This window comes from Idiotropiscis lumnitzeri, chromosome 3 (genome assembly GCF_059441095.1).
Source record: "Idiotropiscis lumnitzeri isolate Australia: NSW breed Sydney's pygmy pipehorse chromosome 3, RoL_Ilum_1.0, whole genome shotgun sequence".
NCBI classification, from domain to species: Eukaryota; Metazoa; Chordata; class Actinopteri; order Syngnathiformes; family Syngnathidae; genus Idiotropiscis; species Idiotropiscis lumnitzeri.
This window is the reverse complement of record NC_142393.1, coordinates 24,395,185-24,421,688: the sequence shown is the minus strand read 5'-3', so window position 1 is coordinate 24,421,688 and position 26,504 is coordinate 24,395,185. Positions and strand designations below refer to the sequence as shown.

Sequence of the window (26,504 nt, the reverse complement as noted above, 5' to 3'; positions counted from 1 at the left end):
CCGAGACCGAGACAATTAAGACCAAGAACTCCAAAATGGACTGGAGAGTTACAACACCATCAGTCTTAAAAACATCTGCATGATAATGATGGGCTCGTGAAATGTGTAGCGACAGGAAATTCCTTCAGAGGTTGCATTGTAGTTGTGCGGTGGTTTCGACGTTGGCTACACGAGATAAGCTAGCTAGTCGGTTGCCGAATTATCTTTTTTGTTGTTGATCCTCCTGTGTGGAGCTCCACGGCTCAGCGAGGACCTCCCACCGGTGAGCCCAAAGAGTTTCCGGCCGGGACTCGTCAGGGGGTGTACGGGGGACAGAGGAACATAAGCCCGGAGGAAGGCGGCCAAGGCAACGGTAAGTCTCGTGCCACGATTTCAAGAGACACTTTCGTACGAGCAAGTATTAATGGCGCCTCAGTTCCATTGTTCTGTTTAATTCCACGTGAAGCGCTCCAAACTGCTTGCCCCCATAACAAAGACCGACCGGCTGCACATGCAAAAACACAAGACACTGTTTGCATTTCGATACCAACCTGGGGATGAATTTAATTTTAGTAAGAAACGAAATGTGCATTGTTTTTTTCATTGTGTTCCAGCAGATCCGCGTAATAACGCGTGTATGCACGTGGAGTAGTGGCCGCTGGTCTTGCTCGGAGTTTGCATGGCCACAAGTCCTTTACCAATTGACTTCAAGCGAGTAGAGAGAACTACAAAATAGAAAGATTGCACTGTTCGCTTGAACTCGTTAAACCAGCAAGGTTAGCATCGTCCACTTCGGCTCAAGTTAGACATCACGTTATTTGTCTTAGTTTTTGGACGGGGCACCGGCGTTCTTACGAATCCCACTTGAGTTCTAGGCAGGATGACGTGTGATGCCCATTACAATTATGGGTCGTATTTGTGCACAATCAAAACCATTCGGGTGGTTTTGGTTTACGTAATGATTACGGATGGCGTTATGGTAGGATACGGATCGGTGGGATTCACAAAAACGTCGACACGGTGAAATCGAAATTTTCTTTTCATGCCTGCAAAGTATATGTCGCGTCCTAGGGAGTTGCAACACCCAATCATATTGCAGCGGCGCGCGACCTGCATCCAATCACATTGCAGCAGGGCGTGTTTTGTCTGCAACTCAAGTGGGATTCGCATTAACACGACACTGGTGGTGGTGGTGGGAGGGACACGCGGCAAAAACAAATAAAAACTCGCGATAAATTAACTCCGCGTTTAGCGTGGGTTGGGCCGGTCCAGTGGCACGTTAGAGCGTCCGCCATCTTTGATGTGGCAGACCTGTTATTGAACTCAACAAGTCTGAACTGCAGAGAGACAAATTCCAACAAAGGTGAAAACACTTGTTCACCCATCCCCCACTCCCATAAAAACACGCAAATACTTGTGGGGGGGAAAAATCTGGTAAAAGTAGAACTACTGATTCAACTCCTTTACTTTAGTCGAAGTTAAAAAGTAGGCTAGAGATCTTGAAAATTACCTAAGTAATAAAGTGAAAAATCAAATTCTGTCAGTTATTTACTATATCAGTTTTGATAACTTTGCAAAACGACAAAAACACTTTAACAATCCACAGTAAATACACAAAACACCAAACAATTCCCTTCAATAGACATGGACAGAAAATATCTTGCTTCTCAGAATTTGTTCCCCGGTTCACCTTCCGCCATGATTATGTTACTATTGTTTCCCCATTTTAGAAGTCGCCAAATTTTTCAATTGATTAATCAATGAAAGCAGTATCTTAATCTCAGTTGACTCCACTGCTCTCTATTTACGACTTAAAAAAGAAAAAAAAAAAGAAATTGTATCATCATCAATGGAGGTTGAACAGATTTACCCCATTTTGACCAAGGAGCATAATGAATATGTCCTTTTAATGCACAGGGTACAATTAAAGAGTCATCAGAAAACACCATTGTGTCAAAAACAATGTAAACTCATGACATAAAACTGTGTGTTTCACCTTTAGAGGTACTCAAAGCCAAAAGCGAATGAAATGACACTTGTACTCATCTAGGTTCGGCAAGATGGGTACCCTTAATTGTCAATATGACGTACAAGAAGAGCATCATGGGAAGTTAAGCATCAATTTATTGCCTTCATAGCACAATGTGGCAAACAAACAAAATATATGAAAGTGACACTTAAATGCTGTTCGTTTATGAACAGCTAAAAATTGAAATTGAATAGTGTTGCGGTACAAATTGTATGTGTACCTGTTCCTTTTGTTTTGCTACTACCCGCATAGTTTTTTTTATGTTCTTATTGGTGTCAATACGATGAATAAATGTGAAGTTTGACATCCTTAGGGTAGATGCCACCGCTGGCCACACCACCGTCCTGTCCTGTCCACTGTCTTTGTCCTGAGATTTTGCTCCTCACTGAACCACTCAAAGTTCAGAATCCAAGACCAATTCTAATCCAAAGAAGAAAAAAAATACACACTGCAGAAAATATATATACCCTATCAATCTGTTTATTATATATCCAATCATCTTATATCGTTCTATTACTTAGAGTGCGTATCATTACATGTACAGTGTATCATTACAAAATGATTTGGGAGACCCACGCAAAAATGTGGCATAGCATTTCACATTTTAATAATGGAAATGAATGAATTACTTTCAATGAACTGTGTGCATTTTTCGATTTTAAATAAGCAAAACGAATTAACTAACAGTAATAATGGTAGTTTAACGTCGATACCTTGATAAATAGCATCCAACAAAGTACCTGCCTTTGGTAGTACATGAAGTAATGTATGCGCTCGCGTGGCTGTTAGCCATTTGCGATTATCGTTAGCACATTGCTAATCGAAATTAGCATCATCTTATACTCATTTTATCATAGTAAAATAAGATATAACATAACTAAATAGTGGTCAACACTTCTAGAACTCCGAGTGGTTTAACCAAGTTCTTAACCAAGACATAGTAAAGCTAAAGCATATTATTGTAGGACATTAGCATTAAAGCCTACCCTCGTAGCAAGCAGAGGCCTTGCTTACAGCAGCTCGACATAAGGGCTCATTCGATGGAAAAAGCCACTCACGTGAATCTTCGAGCATACTTCGTTGTCTTGGCAAGGAAGCAACTCATTAGCTACTGATTCGAGTTAATCGCCGTTTATATTATTTTACACGGGACATTGCTTAGTTTGATATCGATATTAACAAACCTGTCTTTTAGTCCATGTAATAGAGGTTAGCGCCACCTGGTGGCGGAATGCGGTACTATCTGTAAACGGCATACACACGGTTTCCAACCATGCGTGTACGTGGGTTACACGTCTATTTATGGTTTAATGAATCTATATCGATCGGGCTATGAAAAGGAAAATCGATATAAGGTGATAAATGTTTTTTTTTTTTTTAAAACCCACCTCTAACAGAGACTGCACTTTTAAAATTTAAATGATATCAGGTCCAATACTAAGTTGAAAAAAAACCCCTCAAAAACTACTCTTGGTGGAACTGGATCGGAGCGCAGCTTTCAATACAGTTGATCACATTTTATTACATAAACCTAGAAACCTGGTGGGCATCTCTGGTACTGCTTTTAACTGGTTTCATTCCTCTCACAGCCTGATGTTTCTTTGTAAATACGGATCCATGTCTTCCAAAACCTATGAAATTAAATGTGTGGTTCCTCAAGGTTCAATTTTAGGCCCAATAATTTTTCATCTTTAAATGATTCTCCATGGGGACGTCGTCAAGAGACAGGGCGTCTGCTTCCACAGCTACGCTGTTGACACACGGCCTATTGATAGCGTTTTGAATTGTATTTTAGATATTAAGTCATGGATGGCGGAGAATTTTCTACAGCTTAATCAGGACAAAACTGAGCATTTAGTAATCGGCCCTGAAGGTCAGAGCGCAAAACTTTTACCAAACCTTTAAAACTTTAAACCCTCACATTGTGTGAAGAACCCTGTAGTCATTTTTGGTTCAGAGATTAGTTTTACTACTCATATTAAAAATGTAACAAAGATTTTTTTTTTTTAAATCAAATTTAAGAGCCAGAGCCCACCCATTTCTGTCTCAGGCTAACATGGAGGTGTTGATGCATGCTTTAATCTCCCACCGTTTAGATTATTGTAATGCCCCGCTCTGGTTTTACCAAAATAAAAGTATTTCCAGTTTACAATTACTCCAGAATTTAGCCTCATTGGGTGCTGACGAGGACCAGAGGGCGGGGGCACATTGCACCAGTTTTAAAATTGCTGCATGTGTGATTCAGGGTTGATTTTAAGATGCGTTTGTTCTTCTTTTTATGCTGTATTTTGGATGTTGATATTGCACAGTTCTTTGAGTTACATACTATTCATGAAAAGTGCGACATAAATAACATTTGGTTTGATTTGATTACCATACAGAGAGCCTGACGGACAACAGAGGATTTGGGTTTATAAGGCACCCAGACTCACCCCTCACTCACGGCCACTTCTCAAGGCAGTCATGAAGAAGTGAGTAAATTTCACGATGAGCACGGTATTTTTGGGGACTACGCCTCGGTGAAAAAACACATCATGAAGAAAAAAAATGCGTCATGAAGTAAAAAACAGAAGTCGCACTGGACTGTAGGTCGCATTTTTCGTGGAAATTTACTTTTTAAATGAAATGGTTAAAATAAATTAAATTGACTTAAAAACAGAGACTAAAAACAATAGAGCTTGGACTGGCGCCCAACATCAATTCATTTAAAGATTATTTTTTATTTTATTTTTTTTAGTGATCTTATCTGAAAATTCTGATCCAGCATTCTAATGGTATATTCTAGTCTTGTAACATTGAAAATTAATTTACCATAAAAAGAAATACTGAACACAAATGGCCAACAAAGGAATATCATATACTGCAGAATTCAAGCTGCAGGCATCAAAATATGCAGTCGAAAACGGTAATCGAGCCGCAGGAAGAAAGTTTGGAGTGAGTGAGGGATCTGTGAGGAAGTGGCGAAAAGAGAATGTTACTCATACTGCAATGAAGAAGACAGAGCAAGCTGATGACGGGCAAAAAACAAGATGGCCACAGCTGGAGGAACGGGTTCATAGATGGGCGCTTGAACAACATGCTGCCGGGAGAGACTTGTCAGCAGCGCAGTTACGTCACCACGCCCTGGTAGTTGCCAAGGAGATGAATGCAAGTGACTTTGTGGGAGGACGTTCTTGGTGTTACCGCTTCATGCAAGGCAAGTGCCTCTCTTTGAGAGCAAAGACCACGGTGGGCCAAAAACCGCCAGAAGACTTCCAAGACAAGGTCGACAGTTTCCATGAGTTCGACGCAGCCACGAAGAAGTAAGGCAACTGCATGAGTGTTCGTGTAAAAAAATAGAAGTGGCAAAAGTACATCCACTCTGTAGTTAAAGTGGAAGTCTAGTAAAAAAAAATTACAATAATGGGCTCTATGTGTCTCGACTAGTCTAAACTTGGGCCCGAGTGATTAATCGGCCAATTACGGACTTTCGGCCAAAATAATCAACAGCTTTGCAGATTCACGGGCGACTGAAAACCACACAATTCCCTTAATCTTCCAATTCCTCACCTCAACAACTCCAAACCTCTCCAGAACAATACAATCCACAGTGCTCAACAATCAATTTTGATCCATATAAAAACTTTAAATAAATAAATAACATCATACTCACCATGCTAATTCAGAAGCTCCCGCGTATGTTAACTTATCCATTCATACATTACATAACTACTTTTCAGTGATCCCACCACAAAAAAAATAAAATCCGTATTGAAACAAGCTCCTCAGCAAAAGCAGTGTTGGTTGAGCTCGCCTCATAAAGTGCAGTTTTTCTTGACAAAAATTGCTCCTTAAAAGGGAATTTTTAATCATGGTCCGATATCATCCTTCCAATAATAAGCTTTGGCCACACATAGAACTGAGCCAATCAGAGGACGGAGAAACTCACTCATCACGGGGCCCGCGGGATGGATTTCCGGAGGTGAAGCTACAATCTGATGGGACAAAAGAAGAACCACCGATTTCAGTGGTGTGTGCGGTCGACGTCCGCACTCGAGTTTCTGAAAGCCTTGGAGGAAATGATATGTGCATGTCAACACTGGAGCTGAAATCTGATTGGACCAAAAAAATAAAAAATAAAACCCCACAAAAGACTGGAAGCCGCATGGCCAAGACACATGCAATGAAGTGCAGACAACAGACTCTTGAAAATCAATTATTTCCACTTCATTTAAGTTGTAAATGTTGAGAAAGCTTTGAAGGCCCTCACGGAACGCCGCTATCGGACGCCCATCGAAGGACTCACCTGTTTTTTTTCAGTTGACAGGAAGTGCAAAATGGCTCGGTCCGAATTTGTATAAAAGTTAATATTTCACAAATGCAATTGTAATGCTGTGTTTAGACTAGCAGGGGCGCATAGAACTTATTGTAAAGACCGAACTTCCCTTTTATGTAGTATAGTTACTTGTGTAAAAAATAAAAGGACACGAGTAAAAGTAGAAGCCCTGATTCAACGCTTGTTCCCCAGGGGGAAAAAAACATGTGGTGAATATTCACTCTTAAATGGAACAACATTGAAACCACAAAATTCTCTTTATGTCCGTTCATTTGCTTCTCATCTTGTCCCTCGCTGACACTCAGCAAAATGAGCAAACGAGTGATTGTGAGCCCAGACTCAATCCCAGATGAGACGGACGCGTTTAATTTGCTGACATGGCTCAACAAACTTCTGAAGACCGAATTCCAGGAGATGCAGCACATTTCCTCAGGTGCGTCATCATTTCGCCAGAACCAAATGGCCAGCCCAAAAATTCACTTTCATGGTGACCTCACACTGCCGCCGTTTGTGTGTTGCATTCCGTCGATTTTACAGGCGCTTGTCACTGCCAGATCATGGATTGCGTCATCCCAGGTTCATTAGACATGAGCAAGGTGAAGTTTGATGCTCAAGATGAGAATGACTGCAAGCACAACTTTAATCTCCTTCAAGAGGCCTTCACCAAGAACCACATCACAAGGGTACGGTGTTCATTTGCCGACGTAAAGATGAGGGGGGGAGGGGAGGGGTCAATAACTTGCACTAAGCCAAGGTCACAAGGACTGAGGATTGAACCCCGCCAACGTTTGGGTATACATACATAAATATATTGTAATAAACATACAAATGTTACCACACAAAAGTATTTTTTTATTACAGTGTAACCTATTGGACAGTGGTCTTCATTCCTGTTCCTCGAGGTCCATATAAATTTGAAGTGCTATTAATGCCATAAAAACATTCCTAGGATGTCTCTCAGAATGTCAAGACTGTCCTTTCAGCCCGAGCGTGTGCCATTTTCTTTTTCTTTAGACCATTCCATCTGAGGAACTCCTAAAAGGGGACGTTAAAATGAACTTGGAGTTCCTCTTGTGGTTTAAAGCCTTCTACATAGCCAATGAGAAGGATGAAGAATACGATGCCGTGAACGCACGGAACAACCGTGACATCAGCCTGTACCTGCCACCCAAGCAATCTGCAAAAAGTAAATTCATTCTTTCCCACTGTGATTGTAATAAAATTTTGCAGCTGAATTTTTGATCACCGCATTAACTGGAAATGCATTTTCGATTCCTTAGGCAACAAAGGACTGGACTCTTCCGCTCAGAACTGTGAACTCAAAAAAGCTGAACCACTCATCAATGGAAAGGTAGCACTCAAGTTTATTTCGAAACATTCTTACGGTATGTCTGGGGATGCTCAACAAAGGCTAGGACAAAAGAGAAGCTGTGACGTTACTTCCTGCAGAGAGCCTAAGTGACACGAGAAGGGGAAAAAAATGCATTCGCTCACGACCATTTCATTTTCAAGGAACCCAAAGTTGTTTGCGAAAGAACGCGACATTTCTTTTCCCTTCCCTGCCATCTTAGGGCTCCATAACTTGCAGAGAGCAAAAGTTAGATCCTTAAATCATGTTTTTGTGCATAAAAAGAACAATTGTTTTCACTCTCAAGATTTTCTAATATCTGATGGGTTTTTTTCATGATTATTTATCCATGATACTAATTTATTATATGATTTTGTATGATCAAAAAAGATGTCAACTAATAAATAATCAGTTGTCAATTGATCGTCCCATTTTTGCAACACTGGACAAGCTTGGTTCGACTGCTTGTGCTTCCTTTAAAAGTAAATGACATATTTTAAACAGCACTTGATGACGGTAAAATATATGTAATTAATTTTCATTCCCCCGTCGTTCCGTATTTGACGATGAAACCAAAATTAATCCGCACGGGAGATTTGAAAGAAGCCAGTGTAAAACTAAAATACTGTAGTACAGGGCTTGTGCTATTAATGGTATGAAGCCAGCTGTTGTTTTTTTAACAAGTGATTTTGTGTTTTGTCTATTTCTTTTCTTTATGTTTGAATTGAATTGAACGCACTTCTTTCCAGTGGAAGGCCCCGGGAATTGCAGATGATGAATCTGTGTTTGATAGTGAATGCAAGACAGAGAGCAACGGTGATGGCATGTCAGACAGCTCCGATAACCAAACGCTACCGCAAGGTAACCCAGATACGCGTAAGTATACAAAAAAATAAACAAGGGCAAGTGTCATTGCCTTTGAAATCTTTGTAATTGCTTCATTTGAAACGTTTTGACACTTGAATTCTTGTATTTTATCGAATTCACCATATTGGCCAACTTAAAAAAAACAACAACATTATAATATATATATATATATATATTCATACATAAAAGCATCCTGTAATCAAACACAAATGTTCATATGCAATGATTTTGCAGTTCTACTTATTAAAGTTGTTGAATGAGTCATCTCATCTGCTGAAGGATAATCATATCCATTCCATTTTGTTTCCAGAACTGAATGAGCGCTATATGAGGTGTATTAAACCATGTCACGTCATCCTTACTAAGTTAAAAGGTAAGATACACAAGTACAGTCCGGTCAGTATATTCCTTGTCTCATAAAAACTCCGTCTATGTCTATTTGCAAGAGTCACGCAACTGTAAGCCAAATGTTTGTCTGCAAACGATGTCAAAGCGGCGCAGGTGCACCGCAATGAAATAAGCAGTGTGCTTTGAGGAGACTGGAAGGTAATATTGTGTCATGACACAAGGATAAAGTATGTTCTTTACTTCCTTAGACCTGAACATAAATGACAGCCTACTTGAAGAGAACGGCAACTCTGGCAAAAGGGTACATTCTCTTTTCTTCTATCCACATAAGACATGACATATATTCGTCTACCTCCATTCTGTGAACTAATCCTTGTCTCAGTATTAATACTTTTTGTGACGTTTTTGTTTGGTGGTGTGCTGTGAGTTCATGTAAGATGACTGCCTGCTTTGCTTCTGAAAAAAAAAAAATATATATGTATATATATCCACCAACAAGCTGGTACAGGGGTAGCACGGTGGGCGATTGGTTAGCTCGATGACCTCACAGAGGTTGAGGGATAGATTCCAGCTGCGGCATTCCTGTGTGGAATTTGTGTGTCGTGTGGGTTTCCTCCCACATTCCAAATAGATGCATGGCAGGTTGTCTAAATTGCCCCTAGGTATAAGTGTGAGTGTGGATGTTTGTTCATCTATGTGTGCCCTGCGATGCGCTGGCAACCAGTTCAGGGTGTATCCCGCCTACTGCCCGAAGACAGCTGGGATAGGCTCCAGAAGCGGTACAGATAATGGACAGATGGAAGCAAGTACAGCTGAAATCCCGAGGGCTTCTCCAAATAAACATGTCAAAATGTTTCAAACCACGTCACTTGCCCTAAAAAGCAAATGCCACAAACGCAACAATATAATAATAAGCAATATTATAGCAATATCTTTTTCAGGGGAGGGGTATTTTTTTGTTATGGTGGATTTGTTGTCATGCTTAGGCTATATGCATAAGCAAAATTGCCTGATTTCCATCTACCAACTTAGGGTATAATTGGTTATCTCTCAGGGGGCTACGAGGGGAGGTCTTGACTGGCAATGCAGTTTACGCCAGAAGCCACAAGTGGGCGCAGTGTTGCTGATGGCGACATGGCTTCCAGACTTGCAAGTGCAGTGATGGGCGCTGCGATTGTTGCTTTACCGCCACTTTAGCAAATGTGCTGTTGCTGCTCAAATGAATCTAGCCCCTTTGAATGTATCGCAGCAAATGTAAGCCAGTCAACGCTACGGCAAATCTCAATGGCATTAGCAAGGGAAATTCGCAGGTGAAAAATACAAATACAAAACAAGGCAAGAACACAATTACTTAAACAACGCCCCCCCCCCCAAAAAAAAAACACAGCTGAAATGGCAAAACCATCTCCAATCAATCTCCATTCTATGATTTGTTTCCCCTCGCACCTAGAATATAGTTTCACAAACAAGAAACCGCTGCACTACGCGTCACCAGTGGAAAGTGATAGTGAGGCATCAATTTTTTTTTTAACGTTGAGAACTTTAAAAAGTTCCTGGTCCATTTTATGACATTTGCACAGACAATTCTTATTTCTGGTCAAAGAATTCATCCAGAAAAAGAGTGTGCGACAGCAGACAGAGCACCCGAGGCAATTGCTACTTTTAGACAAAATACATGATCTGGAAATGGCTGCTCAATCTTGAACAGCCTCGCTGTCTCAAAAAGCCGTTAAATGGAAATGACAAAAATGGCCTTTAACAAAAACGAATCATGTTACTGAGTTACTTTCGTGTTTAAGGTGCTACTTCCATCCAGTGTTATAAAAGTTTTGAAATGTTCTTTATAGTTACCTGTTGTTTTAATTTCCTTTGGACTTTTGTTTTTTAAATTCAGCATGTTTTAATTCGTTTTTAGAGGTTTGTTGGTTTTTGTTGTTTTTTTTTTTTTTAAATAGTTCATTTTTGTTTAGTTTTTATTATTTTGTTTGTTTGATGTATGGAGTATTTGTGCCGTGCAAGATCATAAAAAAAATGATCATTAAGTGTTGTCTAACAAAATAAAGTAAACTACAATTCTCAGAAGACTGTTTGACCTCATGCATGATATTGACAAAGACAATAAAATTGATTATTTCAGTTTTAGTAATTGCATTGGATTTTGTTACCTATAATGACCTTGCGACGAACATATACACTAATGATGTTATCGTGGTCTTACTTTTAGTCATGCTTGTAACTAATGGGTTATTACCGGTGTTTTTATGTGTTTCATGATGTTATCTTTTTGGCGACTACAGATAGAAATTAGCCCTATTAAATTTTAATCATGCAACTTTGCTTGATGTGTTTTAAGCATTGTCCCGCCCAAACCAAAATTGTTTTTTCCTTTGTTCACTTGGGGTTTTGTGGCTCGCAGTGTCATGAATATACAACCAGCAGGTTCACAGCTAATCTGTAATTAATGATAGTAATAATACAAAACAATTTTCAAATAAACAAACAAATATGAATTCAGGTTAGCAATGCACACATTTGAGTTTAATGTCATGTCAACTCCTTGATTCTCCCCCCTTTAACTTTTCAGGCGGAAAAGACCTCACCCAAACTTAAAGGGCACAAAAGGCGACGGAAAGCCAATTATCAGGTTAGTCTAAAAGTTGAAAATACAGTTGGACATATCACTGAAAATATTTTGAGCATTGGTGAGATCAAATTTAACACATTTTATTTTTTCAACCCAGGATGGAAAAGGCTTTTTGTCAGGAGAGCTCGTGTGGGGAAAAGTGGAAGGCTTTGCTTGGTGGCCCGGCTTGGTCATTCCTTGGAAAACCAAATTTTCTCCTCCGGGTTTACGGCGGATCGAATGGTTTGGAGATGGAACCTTCTCCAAGGTTTGATTGCAGCTGAGCTAAATTATTATTTTTATTTATATATATTAATGTTCTGCTGAAGTGAATGTCTGGTCTACCCACACTGACTTTCAATCACAGATCCACACAGAAGGTTTGCTGCCTTTTCGGGAATTCACAGAATGTTTCTGTAAAAATTCTTTTGCCAGCCTGCCCACCTACAAGGTCGCCATCTACCAGATTATCGAGGTAAGAGATCAAGATCGACATACATTCACACGCTACGAAACATGTTTGTGTACAACAGTCAACCGAAAGTAGTTTTTTCACAATCCATCTTTTCCCCATGACGAGGCCACGCAAACTGTCAGGTTTAAATGCCCTGACGTCTTTTGGGAGAGCTTACTGAAATCACTTACTAAAGGTAACAGCCGAAATAAAAAGATGGCTGAGAGGCCAGGAGGAACCAGACATGGCGTTCATTGTCACCGGCCGGCGGGGGAAAGAGTGGGACAAAAATGGAAGCGAGCAGGTAGCTCCGCGTGACTCCTCTCTTCCCTGCTTTTATTAGCTTGACTCAAGAATCACAAGGAGACAAGAAATTAAAATACAATGAAGGTCTGTTTAGCCTAAACTAATCACCAGAAGACAGTAAAACATCAATAATTAATCACCAGGGACTCCAGCAGGCAGAAAATCAAAACTCACGGTGTAAAGGTTACTTTAACTAAACACATCTTCAGGATACGGTGTGTGTGTGTGTGTGTTAAAATAACAAGTAAGTGTCTATGTGTGTGTGTTTAAGCATTAATAAGTGTAAAAAACATGATTATGAATACGCAAACTGATTACCTATCCTCGGCCCATCTTACACAAACATCCAGCTTTGAAGAAAATTCAATGGCGTCATTATGAAACTTAGACTAACATGTCATTTGACCAAGGCTGAGCGACAGCTTAAATGATGAGTTCGGCTTCCTTTCTCCCACCGTAATTTGAATGAGTGAAGTCTTGGAAAATATGTTTCACTTGCCACTTAAAAAGGCAGCAGAGGAGGAACACAACTATACCAAAATGTTTGGCGTATTTTGTATGCCTGCCATGGAAAACCCCAATTGACATCTTCCTTCTAAAATGATGACAATTGCTTATATTAATAGGAGAAACTGTAATTATACCACAACTCCAAACTCATCTTCCCACGTTACACTTAAAAATAAATGGCTTGCAGATTACGTATTTGCTTTTGAAGAAATGCTCATGTGGCAAAGACTCCATAACTCCACTCTCCATGACTTCCACTAACTACTCAGACAAAACGTATCCGAGCTCCTTCTCCACATAAGAAGTTGCCTCAGTCGACATTCATCACTTTAACATACTTGCTTGACACCAGTTATTGTACTACTTTCCTAACTAGCCAGGATCTGAGCAGCATCTTGCGGCCTTCATGAAAATGTGAGTTTTTACACAAATAAAAAGGCAAATTTGTGAATACCAGTGAACTCAGAGAATGGGAATAGGGGATTGTGTGTGATACAATGACACTTCTAGTTGTGGTCAAAAGTTTCCATTACCTTGCGCAATTTGTGAAATATTGGCGAGTTTTGGGAAAATATGGTGTCATCTCAGTATTTTCTTTATTGCTACATGTGGTTGTTTAATGATTTTGCTATTCTGAAATACCTTACAGTTGTGCTTAAATGCCATAAAAAAAATAATTATGTTCTTGATAACTCATGTCCTATAAGTAATGGTACAAATCTCTGGTACACAAATTGTGCCACGTGAGCACACATGTGAGCACAACACTCACACACAAGTGGTAGGCTGTCACTCATTGTTGTCATGAGCCACATCCTTGTTCGAGGTTGCCCCGGAGGGCCATCAAAGACTGAAAATCATCATAATCATTATATTATTACATATCGCTGGCGGCAGATCGCAACCCATGTCAAAATTTGGTCCATTTCATATTTTTACACAAATCAATATTACTGGTCGATCCACACGCATGTGTGTATTTCTTTACAAATTCCTGAGCAATATAAAGTATAGAAAATGGTATGCTCTCCATGACGATACAATGTATTCAACAAACGTTATAATATAATGCCGGGTTGTTGTGAAGTATAAATATCTAGATTAGTTTACACGACTAGAGGTTTTGAGTGGTTTTAGAAAATGTAGTCTTGGAGAAGTACACAGAGACTTTAGACAGGCAGGCGAGTGTGTGGCAAATTGCTTTTGATTGGCGATTTGGATCCTTCTAAACTTCCAACAGCAAGACTGCATTGCTGACTTGAAAGTAAGTACTGCCCAGCATGACTTATAACAGTCGTGTCAATTATTACATGTACTTGTGTGTATATATACAAGTCTGTGCTCAGTAGTCTTATGGTGGTAGTCATCCAAAGTCCGTTTTACAGTGCTGAGACATAGTAGGCAAAGGAACTTCACGTGTTCTCATGTATGTACATTGAAGACTATCTTTTATAGTCAGACACTCGACAACCACTTCTACAAGGAGAAGCAAAATATTCTTACTCGAAGGGAAGCCAACCCAAACATTTTCTTGACAATAAAATGTTCTATGTGCCTTCACTACTCAAAACATGCCATTCTGATTAATATTGCATTCGTAGAATATGAATGAAGCAGTAAAATGCGCCCGTTTTTAGCCATTTCAGGGGCGCTGTCAACTAAAAATTACATTACAGTTGCTCAGGAAACGACCAATCACAGCTCACCTGTTTTCTGAAGCTGAGCCATGATTTGTTGTTACCTGAGTCCTCAGCCACTCTGATGTCATTTTCATTTGACAGAAAGTGGTAAAATTGGGAAAAAAATTGGAATTGACTTAGTTATTTATTCGTCACTCCAAGCTATTGTTCCATGCAAAACTGGCACCTAACACAATTGATTAGACAACGAACGTCGCCAGCTAAATGCTATCATGTAGTAAAAGTCAGACATGCTGGTCCAAATTAGCAACAATGTTACAATAAATTATAAACCTTCAAACAACAAGCACGGAGAAATCCAGGGCGTTGTACACTTATCTGCGTGGATGGTCACGAACTATTACCCAAGACATAAAACAGCATTTATGTGAAAACTGCTAACTGACGGCGATGTTTGCCACTTGCAACCGTAGCCACGGCTTAGCTACCATTGATCCCTCGCTTTTATATTGGGTGGACATCAAATCTTTGGGTTATAATGATTTTCGTGAATCACATCCAACCCCACAAGCATTATATACAATATGTCCACCTGCAATGCATTGTGGGAGATTCAGAAAAAGCCCTAAGCTCTCTATTATGTCACATTTTTTTAAACGGGATTCGGTGAAAATCCTTGTAATATCTGTTAAAAGTGAAGACACTGCAAATTTGCTACAGTTCATCTCCCAAAGTGAAAGGAACGAATCTATTGAGCAAAGAACGTGAAGTAGAACCTTTTGCTTTGGTGGGCCACATCATTAAATAAATGATATATTTTTAGATAAATAAAATGCATTTTCAATTCATGATAAACATGACGGTGTTACATTTTTGACTTCATGACTCGAAGGGAACACAAGCAAAATAAAGAATGCAGCATGTCCAGTCTTTGTCCGACGCCGTGTGCCCCCTGCCCCCCTCCCTAGCGAAGGGTCTCTTGCCTCCCCCCCCCCATCCCCTCCTGAGCCCCCCACTCTTCCGGCAGCCCGTGGGGGTCACTTTTTTCTAACTTCCGCCGAGGTTCACCAAGAAAAACACCTTTAGCAGGCTCAAATTGTCAACATCATTGCAAAATTGTCCCATTTAAAAAGACGTGCGATCCGAACATCTGGAGACTGGATGGTTGCGTTCAAGTGCCTCGTGGAGCGGATCGCCGGAAAGATTCGAGCGCCTCTGCGCTCTCAAGGCCGACAAAAAAGGGAGACAAAGCCACCGATCGATGCATTTTTTTCAGTGAAAGTTGATCGAAAGTAGATTTGACAAACTTAAGTAGATTTAACTAACTTGAATTGACGCGTCCTCGCTAACTTTCGTATAGGTGAACTCAGGCGCTCGTCTTTCCAATCGGTTTAGGTGTCGAATCAAGTCTCCCTTCCTTGTTGTCCGTATGAAGGAAAGCAGGAGAAACAAATCGTCTCCACTCGTACCATTATTTGGCATTTTATCCGTTTCAGTCCCCAATATTCGAGATTCAGAATGACGAGTTTAAAATTTCCCAACTTGCGTGAACTTAACTGATTGCTTTTTTTGGTTTCAGCGGCATTTGGGTAAACGGAAATGGACAAATTGATCAATGATTATCTTTAAATAAACGCAGTTGTCTCTGTTTTAGTTAAGCAACACTAATTGGGCAAACTAAACAGCAATAGTAAATCAATATAATTAAACAAAATTTATAATGTTATAGACTAGTGGGACAAAACCAGTGGGACAAACCAAACGGCCAACTACAGTCTTTTTAAAAAATAGAATTACATATGGTTTAGTGGGGCAAAGCTAATTGGAAAAACTAAACAGTAACTGTAAAATATCTTGATCATTTAGTTCAGATTTGTAGGGCAAAATTAATGATTTTGTGGCATAAAACTAATGAACGAAACCAAATAATAAAATAAATTATTTTACAACAAACAGAATTCAGTACGTTTTACTGGGATAAAATAAACTGTACAAACAAAACCATAATAGTCAATTATTATCCTTTACGCACAAATTTTGTATGTCCGCCAAAGCAAATTTAGTGCCCAAAAGGGGCTCGCACTCTGTGATTTGGAAATGGTTTGGTTTTGAGCCAGATGACATTGCTCAGGCCCGAGTGCTCTGCAAAGTCTGCATGGGGAATGTTAAAACGTGCCGGGGCAACACCACAAACTTGTTTAACCATTTGAGAAGGGTGCATCCCAAAGAACATGCCAAGAGTATGTCTCTGCGCGCCATGTTCGCTCAGTGTCAGGCAAGTAGCTCTCGAGCGGACGGGACAGTGAAGGTGGAGCGTGATGAGAAGACAAAGTCTGGACGAGGCAGTTCCGACACCAAGGAGGTGATGGAAGCTTCACCTTTTTTTGACATACATACATTCTTGAGTCCTCCTCCTCCTATCCTTCTTTATCTTCTGCCATCCCTTTCACTTCTCTGTATGGTCTTCCTCCACCGAGACTTCCCAGTAGTGTAGTCTTCTTCCTCTTCCCCGTTTCCCTTTTAGCGTTTCTTCATTGATACAAAGTCTCCCCTTAATACGTGAGACTAAAACTGCGCCTAGTGCCGCAGCTGCAAATCTATATCTTGATTTTGGGGCATTAATATCTTAAATGTTCATATATTGATACAATGACAATACATCATTCAGCTCTTGTTTGCACAACGATGCTATTTATAGAGTACAGTGGCTTGCTATTCACAAGTTTGTCCATTGCCGTTATTTTGTGTCGTATATCCTAAACTATCCATTTGCATACTTTTGTGCGTGTTCTGTGATGCTTCAAAATGTCACAAGATGCTGCCGAAGTCACAAATCATACGATAACAATCAGTGTCAAAGCATTGCAACACATTGACTGAGCCCATCTATGTATGTCGGGGAGAAGCTAGTTTAGTCTGGGTTGTCAGTGGAAGTTATGGAGAGTCTTAACATATGTATATACATGTATTTTTAAGGGTAATCTTGTGCAGATTAGTTTGAAATTATGTTAAAAAAAAATGGGTAATCATATTTGTTACATTTTAAATTTTAACTGTCACTATTTAAATGGGAAGTCAAGTAAAAATTTGCTCTTCGTATTGCTTTTGTGGAATATGTCTTAAGCAGCAAAAGCCACCCGATTTTATCCATCTCCGTGGGCGGCCATTTTGTCACTTGCTGCCAACTGAATATGACATCACAGTTGCTCAGGGCTCAGGAAACAACCAATTACCGCTAAGCATGTGAACGTCACAAGACCAAACTCAGAAAACGGGTGAACCGTGATTGGTTGTTGCCTAAACTCTTAGGCAGTGCGATGTCACTTTCAGTCGACAGCAAGTGGCAAAATTGCCCCCCCCTCTCCCGAGTTGAGTAAAATAGATTTTTGCTACGTATGGTGACCCAGTTTGATAGCCAATATATTTTCCATTCAAAATCAATTACCAAATTTGACTGTTTCCAACATTACACTAATAATGGAGAAATAAAATAAACAAACATATTGATATATGTGCTGTTGTTTTTGTGTGAATGGATGTTGAACAATGAATAATACCCGTCGCAGCTCCTTGCCGACATTCCCATGTAAAGTAGAGCCCTTCATAGTCTTAAAATGCATCCGTTTCAAAATGTAAATATGACAATATTGTTTAATCAAGTTGCTCTCTGACCATAATGTGACGATACATCCACCATCTGCTAAGGCAATTTCGATATATAATAAAAGGTGTAATATTATCTGCTGGAACTACGTTAGAAAATAAAATCTTAAATAATTTTCTTAATTACATTGTAATACCATGTTAACATGTTACATAATCTTTTTTTGTTTATTCCGCGATGACTGAGTAGTTTTCACATCAAGCACAGTGTCTAGTTTTATCGGACACAAGCGTACAATAAAATGCAGTAGCTACATCTCTTCACACTAAGTGTACGCACTATTTTTTTTGTGTCTTTTTATACGTGAGTCTGCAGGATTCGAAAGGCGTGTAGTCGTTCAGCTGTGGGCATTGGGTTAAAAAAAGACCCCAGTGAGGACAAAACAGCTGAATGGGTGTCAATTATTTGCGAATTTTGCCTATTCGCAAGCAGGCGTTCCCCACACGTTGTGTACATATAAGAAAATATAACTTTTTTCCAAATGGGGGATGACTGCAAAATGCTTGTCACATCAGATTCAGTGTATACTAATCCCAAAGTGTAACCTGCAGCTGGCAAGTGAACGCTGTGAAAAGTCCTTTGAAAAGGCAAAAGGAGATAAAGATAAAGAACTCAATCTGATGCTGGACTGGGCAATGAAAGGATTCCTGCCGTCAGGACCGGAGGGATTCGCACCACTTTGTAAGTGTGCACGCCACCAGCCCAGCAGATTTGACACATTTCTACTCCACACAATTCTCTCCCAAAGATGCTTTTGAAAAAAGTTTTCTTCACTGCTTTCTTGCCTTTAGCTATTCAAGACGCAGCCCAATTGTCCAATTCGGACTCTGTTAATTCTGACTACCAGCCGCCTGTGAAAAAGAAACATCCTTTTAAGAGTCGGGGAAGCACCTCCAACTACACCTTCACAAGAGGTACGTCCGCGTGCTCATCCACAATCAGAATTTCACAGTCATCACTTATGATTGGCTATACTGGATGTCAAGCTGGAATCAAGTCCTGCCGACATTGGGAGACAGAAGTGGGCTCCTTTCCTGGACGAATCATCTGCTGGGCACATACGGACAAACAACAGTGCATGCACACCTTCACATCTTGGGAGAATTACAGCCCGCAATTTGTTGACTGCTGTGATCATTCATATTTGTCTACTGGAATCTAAGTTGTTACAACCACCAACTAATATTTTCCTCAAGTATGTTTTTCTCACCTAGTTTGTCTGTGAAATTCAGGCTTGTAAACCCCTGTAATGACTACCAGATGCCTGTCAATGATAACGTTGCATCACTTTGGATGAGCGATAAGCACAGCTTTTGAGTAGAAGACAAAGATTAGGCAGTGAAACTTGGTTCATCACGTCAATTATGAGGGAGAGAAATGCCAACGTGTTGGGAGTTGTTCAGGCACACTCCGCACTTGAACAGAGTATATGTAGGACGCGGCAAAATGAAACATGTACACGGCAGCCAAACCAGTATCACACCTGTCCAAAACCTGAGATCAGAACATGTTACATGATGTAGATATGTTTATTAAAAAGTCAAACCACTTGGCTATAAAAATAGAGCACATTATTGAAAATCGATTTGTGTCATGAATACAATTAGCCATAGTTAGTGAGATAGGTGGAAGATTTATACCACGTTTTATGTTGTGAATCGGCCCAAATTGATTTGTCTAGAAATCAATGGAAGTAAATGGATCATTTTTAATCATCATAATTGTTAAGACTTTTGGCTTCAATATTTGCTATCTGATAATGTCAAAGCTAAGATTTGAACATGGTGTTCGTTATGGACAATCTGTGACGAGCACAGAAGTCCAGCAACAGATCTCCGCTCAGGCTCTGATCTGGGCGGCGTTCTTCTTAAAGTGACGAGTGGACATTTGTGGGCAATTGCTCATACGCGCAGTTTAGGGGGAAGATTATTGATGACAATACGTAAATGAACACGGGGCCTAATCCAGTGACAATGAATAAAAATAGCACTTATGATAATGGAAAATAGTTAAGAGAAACTTTATTATACTGTTATTACATTTGACTGATTTACTTTGATATTTTACTTACAGACACTTTAATTGAGCGGCTGAAAGAGAAAGGCACAAAAATCAAAGGTCAGTCATGCTTGCATGGATTTCTGTCTTATACTGTCTATTATTTTTAGAGAAATTCTGAAAGACAGTCTTGTTGTTTCAGATTGTTGTCTGGCTTGTGGGTCGTCTGACATCGTAGTGCAGCACCCGTTGTTTGAAGGCGGTCTCTGTGACAAATGCAAGGTAACAGTGTGTAACATCTATTTATGCCATGATGGTCCAGATGGCAAAGCCGAAGCCTTCAACAACAGTTTTTTTTCAACCTTTATTGCGCCAATAATTAAAAAATAAAAAATCGCGGCACACTACCAAACAAAAATGTCACAAAAAGTATATATAATGAAAAAATGATAATTTTGTCTCAATTTACAGTACATATGTATTTCCCGCGTCAAACCTGATGGTCTCTCTCAATGTGTCAGTAACATGCCACGGCAACTCAAAAGTTCGAAAGATGACGCATTCACTGCCCACAGGAGAACTTCACTGAAACACTGTATCGCTACGATGAAGATGGCTACCAATCGTACTGCACCGTGTGCTGCGGGGGGTCGGAGGTCATTCTTTGCGGCAACGCCAGCTGCTGCAGGTACATTAAGTTACCCTATTATGACCAATTGTTTTTGGTAACAAATAGTCAAATGCATTTTTTTCCAAATCAGAGACCAATTTAGAATTTTAGCAAGAAAATAAATACAATTTTGATGTCTGATTAATCTGCAGATTAATAAAAAAAAAGGAATAAAATAATTTATTTTTCGGTCCCTTCATGCTTACAGCAATAAAGCTACAAATTACTGGCAGAGCATTAGACTATTTTAAAAAATGTTGCCGTTTAGTACAAAGACAGAGAAAAATCGGTCAAATTTTTTATATTAAAAATAAATAAATAAACATTTAGTTACTTACTTTTGAAATCAAGTGAAGAGCAAACTAATGCCTTATTCAAGGTGTGTGTGGCAGCGTGGAGTATAGTACATTGCGTAACACAAAGTTTGTATTGGTTGGAATTTTTCAACGATTGGACCACTGCTCTCTGGGCTTCCCTCATCTCACTGTTCTCAATTTGTATTGTGTGGTGTCCGCGGCAGATGTTTCTGTAAAGAATGTGTGGAGATCCTGGTGGGACGGGGTACCTTTCGTGACCTGAAAGACGTCGACCCCTGGAGCTGCTACATTTGCCAGCCGGCACAGTGTGAGGGAAACCTCAAACTTAGGCCAGACTGGAGTGTTAAGGTCCAAGACTTCTTCGCCAACAACAGTGCCATGGAGTTTGTGAGTATACTGAGTCACACATTGTTTCTCAGTTACAGACCAAATGAATGAGCCCAGATGACCTGTCAACCAATGTTGACGTTATCATGGGTAACAATCTTTGGATGTGAATTCCTAAAAGTCTGGATGTGAAGAATAATACAGATTGATTTTTTTTTTTTTGCTTTTTGAGGGGGGATTTTGTTCATAAAACTATAAAAATGTGTCCCGTTGTAGAGACATTTATCAGTACTTACAGGTTGAGAAAATGGTGTACGTTCATTCCAATAAAATACTAAATGTCTAATTTTATATTCCATACATACACTCATGCAGAAGCTTTTCTCAACCACATCTCACACCCATACAATAACACCACCTCGCCGTCATCACACAGCACCGCACTAGGCCACGCCTCCTGAAAGGCACATTCATGTAGATGGACTTAACAGCACAATGCAAACTGTATTTTGTATACATTTTATGCTCGCATTTTTGTGCGAATATGTTTACAATGTCTTTTAAAACGTTGAAGTTGTTATTGTGTAAATGTAAAGCGTGTGGGTGAGGCAAACCCTTTTTGTTTGTTCCCAGGAGCCTCACAGAATTTACCCGGCCATCGCGGCAGACAAACGCAAGCCCCTCAAGGTTTTGTCGCTCTTTGACGGCATTGCAACAGGTCAGTTCAGGTCAAATCAAGAGTATTCTGCTCAGACTTACTTGGACTGCATTTACACTTCATCCCTCAACTGAGACGCTATCCGGCTTGCTGGATTTTTCAAAAGTCCAACTTTGAAATTTCCTCCAGGGCTTGTCGATTAATAAAGACTTATTTATTCCATTTGTTCCATTTATTTTTAACCACACGCTGGTTCAAAATGAGAAAAAAAAAGGTACGTGTAACGGTGTAACTTAGTCTGGGAGCTGGAACCGATTAATTGCATTCCCATTCATTTCAATGGGAAATATTCCTTGATTTATGAACGTTTAAATTAACAAATTCAATTTGTCACGTGTGGTTCGACTATATGTATGTACGTACGGACGTACATACATAGTAAAGCATAGTTCATGCCTCAAGTTCACGTATTTTTGTAGCTAGCTGCATTATGGCCATCTGAGCATGCGGCTTGTGTTTATTGACTAAAGACATAAGACACTTAAAATGTGGGGCGGGGTTGAACTATAAAGTCAAAAGTGCATGTCTTTTCCCTGTAAGCAGTTCTTTTCTTCCTCCGGGACAGGATACCTGGTGCTCAAAGACCTCGGATTCAAGGTGGAACAATACATCGCCTCAGAGATTTGCGAGGATTCCATTGCAGTGGGGATGATCAAACACGCGGGCAAGATTGAATATGTCAACGATGTCCGAACCATCACGAGGAAACATGTGCGTAGCACTCCATGGCCGAGCTGCTCTGTCCAATGTGTAAAAAATGTTGTTGGGGGTTTGTATGAACAAATAAACAGGGAGTGGTTGTGTTGCAGCTGGCTGAATGGGGCCCGTTTGACCTGCTGATTGGAGGAAGTCCGTGCAACGACCTCTCCATGGTCAATCCCCTGCGAAAAGGATTGTTTGGTAAGCCTGATTTCAACCGTTGCTACAGGAACTGGAACAAACAAAGCTCATCTGTCATTCGAGACGTTATCTCTTCAAATGACTTCCTTGACACCAATTAGTCATTTTCCATGAATCGGGATTTTGTTGACATCTTGTGGTGTTTTAGATGTACAACAAAGATCACAAAAAAACTGGGCCAAGAGCCATATGGGTTTTTTACTACTGGAGAAAATAAGCTCATTAGAGGTTGAATGTGGATCCTGCAGAGGGCACCGGAAGGCTGTTTTTCGAATTCTACCGCATTTTGATGCTGCTGAAGCCGAAGGAGGGTGACGACCGTCCGTTTTTCTGGCTCTTTGAGAACGTGGTCTTCATGTCCTCCAGAGACAAGACGGACATCTGTCGATTCCTTGAGGTGATTTCATGCAATTACTGCCGCTGAGGAACACCCTTTGCTAACTTGTCCCGTTGTCATTGTTGTTCAGTGCAATCCAATCATCATTGATGCTGTGAGTGTGAGCCCTGCGCATCGAGCTCGCTACTTCTGGGGAAACCTCCCAGGCATGTACAGGTACGGATGAGATTGTTTTGAAGTACACAAATGTGTATCTGATATTTTTGTGCCGGCTTGTGTGCCCCCACTCTGCCATAGATCATGATATCATATATAATGCGAAAATAAAAGTCTCATGATAGCTAGCAATGGCGATAGGAAATGTAAAACGTATTCTTAAGACAGAATGCTTATTAAAAAGTTTTCCATGTTCTCTTTTGTTGTTAAGAGCACATTATTCAGGACGGACATTTATTACACTGCTCCGTTGTGGTCCAACTGTAGAAGTCCATTAGACGGCTTAAAGACGCCTACAATGATGTAATCATAACAAGAAGTGTAATGAGGCCTCTGTTTTAAGTTCCAAGGTGGCACAGTGACAGTCAATTGTTTGCATTCACAAGAGTTACAATGTTTAAGGTGCTATTAAGAAAAAAAGATTTTTAGCTTTTTGTGTCCACGACACTGGTCAGAGAAGCACATACGAGAAGCCTTTGCCCGCCCAATGAAAAGCCGTGAACTTGTGTCTGCAATAATGGAAGGACACTAAAAAGTCTTTTTCATGCACTCCTCAAACATCTTGCTTATTTTTCATCTTTTATATTTCATGTCAACTGGCAACATTCCTGTGCGGGCTCACTTGATGGTGCACTGGAAATTACGTGGTGGAAATGATATTATTTCTATTAGCTCACAATAGGCGGGGTGCGGCTTCCTTTCTGCCGTCGGTAAAATTGATAACTTCACATATGGTTCGAATTCTGTCGCAGAAATTAATCCTACTGTGTAACATTGCATATTTCAAGTGTTCCGCGTAGTTATGTGCAGTCCAAGCCGATGGATGGCTCGTATCTCGGAAAACTCCCATATCATGTCACAGTCCCGCTGTATGATTGTGTTGTAGCAGAAGCATCCGTTTTGCGAAAATGACAAAATGGTGGTGTCGAGTCATAATCAGAATTTGTTTTCCTCATCAGGCCGCTGTCGGTATCTCTGGATCAAAAAGTGACTCTTCAGGATTGTTTGGAAGTTGGTCGTGTGGCAAAGGTAAGAGCAGCTTTCACACGGTAATGGCCATCGACACAATGCGCACTAGGGCGGAACAATTCATCCCATTCAAATCCACATCGCAAATGTAGTAGAGTGACATCTGGAAAAAAAAACAACAACCTCTGCTTCATTAATTATTTATAATGTAAATGTGTAACATATTTATAAGTTGAGTCCTTAAGAAGTGCAGCCCATATTTCCGTCTCATCGTTGGAAGAAAATTGAAAAGTTAAAATGACGCAGATTTGTTTGTATTGTTTTTCTTAATTTGTCCAAATCGTCCAGCCCTCGTACACGCGCTTTGCTTATTCCACAAATGGGTGTCTTTGTGCAGCTGGACAAGGTGCGAACCATCACAACAAAGACAAACTCCATGATTCAGGGGAAGTTGGGACTTCCTGTCATCATGAACGGCAAAGATGACTACTTGTGGTGTACCGAAATGGAACAGTAAGCATTTGGACGTGTTTATTTGTGCATGTGATACAAGACACAATAGATAAAGGAAAATACTGGAGAAAAAGGTGACTCTGCAAAAACTGAACCTGACATTCATTTGGTCAGCGCGTGCTCAGAACTGAATTTTTCTTGGAAAAACCTCAGCAAATTCGGATAAGACTTCTTCTTTCGGAGTTGTATACACACAGGAAGATAGAAAATCTGCCTTTTGAGGTTGCGTATTATAAAGTACTTGAGAAATTGCAGTAAACATGCAACTGATATTTGAATGCAAAAGGTGCAGCAAAACATGTAGACAAAAAGACAGCTTAATACTCACGGGAAAATATTCTTTATCCTCTGCCAACAAACAACTTGCGTATTTTCACAACCATGAAGTGCACCGTATTTAAATTTCTGCATTTAACATGTCATATAAGGATGGCAAAGTTGTGTTTGTGAGTGTGTTGGAACGTTACGGTAATTTGTGTCACAATTGTCTTGTGGGGATCTCGCGAAGTTTTTTATGCTTGAGAGAGCGGCATTCGACTGGCATCGCCAGTAAAAGACGCGTGAAAAGCATGCATGCTAGCATAAGTTTTCAAAAAGGCAACAGGAACAAAACTGAGTTTGGTTCTACATATTCAGCACAACAGGTTCCTTCTCGTCAGAGTCAGTCAGTCTTGTTGCCGTGCGGCTCCTCAGAAATGATGCTCGACCGGTGCAAGCAGACACATTAACGGCTCACAGTTAGCCCAAGCATCCACAATCTAGTCACAAATTGTGGTGAAACTCACCGGGGGTGCCTCCCAGTCTTAGTAAAGCTGTGTTCGCCATCTGTCATGCATCGCTCACAATTTCACTTTGAACTCCCCGTTTACACCGATGTCCAACGGTTGGAGGTCTTCGTCAAGCTTTCCAAAATGATGGCAAGCGCCGAGTTGATTTGCTGTACTACGGTACCTACTGGTAGCGTGCCTTTAGCGACCTCTTTCACATCCGCATGCTGACCTCAGTCAACTCCGCCTTTCCTCTACAAGCAGTGTCGTTCGGTGATGTGGGACTAGACTTTTCACGGCCATAATAGCACTGTGGTCTATCCATTTCTGTGTGTGTGTGCGTGTGTGTAGGGTTTTTGGTTTCCCCAAGCACTACACGGACGTGAACAACATGGGCCGCACGCAGCGCCAGAGGGTCCTGGGGCGCTCCTGGAGCGTCGCCGTCATCCGCCACCTGATAGCGCCCCTCAAGGATTATTTTGCATGTGAATCGCACCAATCAAGTCCGTAAGCCTGCGCACACATGCAGAATTCCGCGCACTCGCTTCCTGAAACACCAAATGTTTGCCGTCATCGGTAGTGTCCTCCCACATTTCCAAAACATGCGCGGAAATGGGCATTGCGGGACAATGTGAGTATGAATAATTGTTTTTTTTTTTTTTTTTTACGTGCCTTGCGATATGCTGGCT

General features: G+C 40.4%; 1 protein-coding gene across 2 annotated transcripts; it reads left to right on the top strand.

The window, feature by feature from the left end:
* The first annotated feature begins 295 nt into the window (after positions 1-295).
* Positions 296-26,504, top strand: LOC148340555 (DNA (cytosine-5)-methyltransferase 3C-like). 2 transcript variants are annotated; one of them, XM_088290308.1, is made up of 26 exons: positions 296-352; positions 4,390-4,479; positions 6,629-6,756; positions 6,861-7,006; positions 7,338-7,509; positions 7,604-7,674; positions 8,421-8,532; positions 8,849-8,911; positions 9,135-9,187; positions 11,471-11,530; positions 11,628-11,777; positions 11,877-11,984; positions 18,635-18,764; positions 18,875-18,997; positions 20,157-20,201; positions 20,284-20,363; positions 20,657-20,769; positions 21,272-21,455; positions 22,029-22,113; positions 22,679-22,824; positions 22,923-23,013; positions 23,262-23,410; positions 23,481-23,566; positions 24,526-24,595; positions 24,933-25,048; positions 26,167-26,504. In XM_088290308.1, exons 2-26 carry the CDS (start codon positions 4,472-4,474, stop codon positions 26,324-26,326), a joined length of 2,649 nt encoding a protein of 882 aa, XP_088146434.1. In that variant the 5' UTR covers positions 296-352; positions 4,390-4,471; the 3' UTR covers positions 26,327-26,504. The 2 variants fall into 2 exon arrangements, with proteins under 2 accessions (XP_088146434.1, XP_088146435.1); XM_088290309.1 differs by lacking the exon at positions 26,167-26,504 and having other exon boundaries at positions 24,933-25,052.

Coding starts and splice junctions, on each gene's coding strand:
- LOC148340555 (XM_088290308.1), top strand. Junction 11,778..11,876: donor GAGATGGAACCTTCTCCAAG/GTTTGATTGCAG, acceptor TTTCAATCACAG/ATCCACACAGAAGGTTTGCT. Junction 20,202..20,283: donor GAAAGGCACAAAAATCAAAG/GTCAGTCATGCT, acceptor TTGTTGTTTCAG/ATTGTTGTCTGGCTTGTGGG.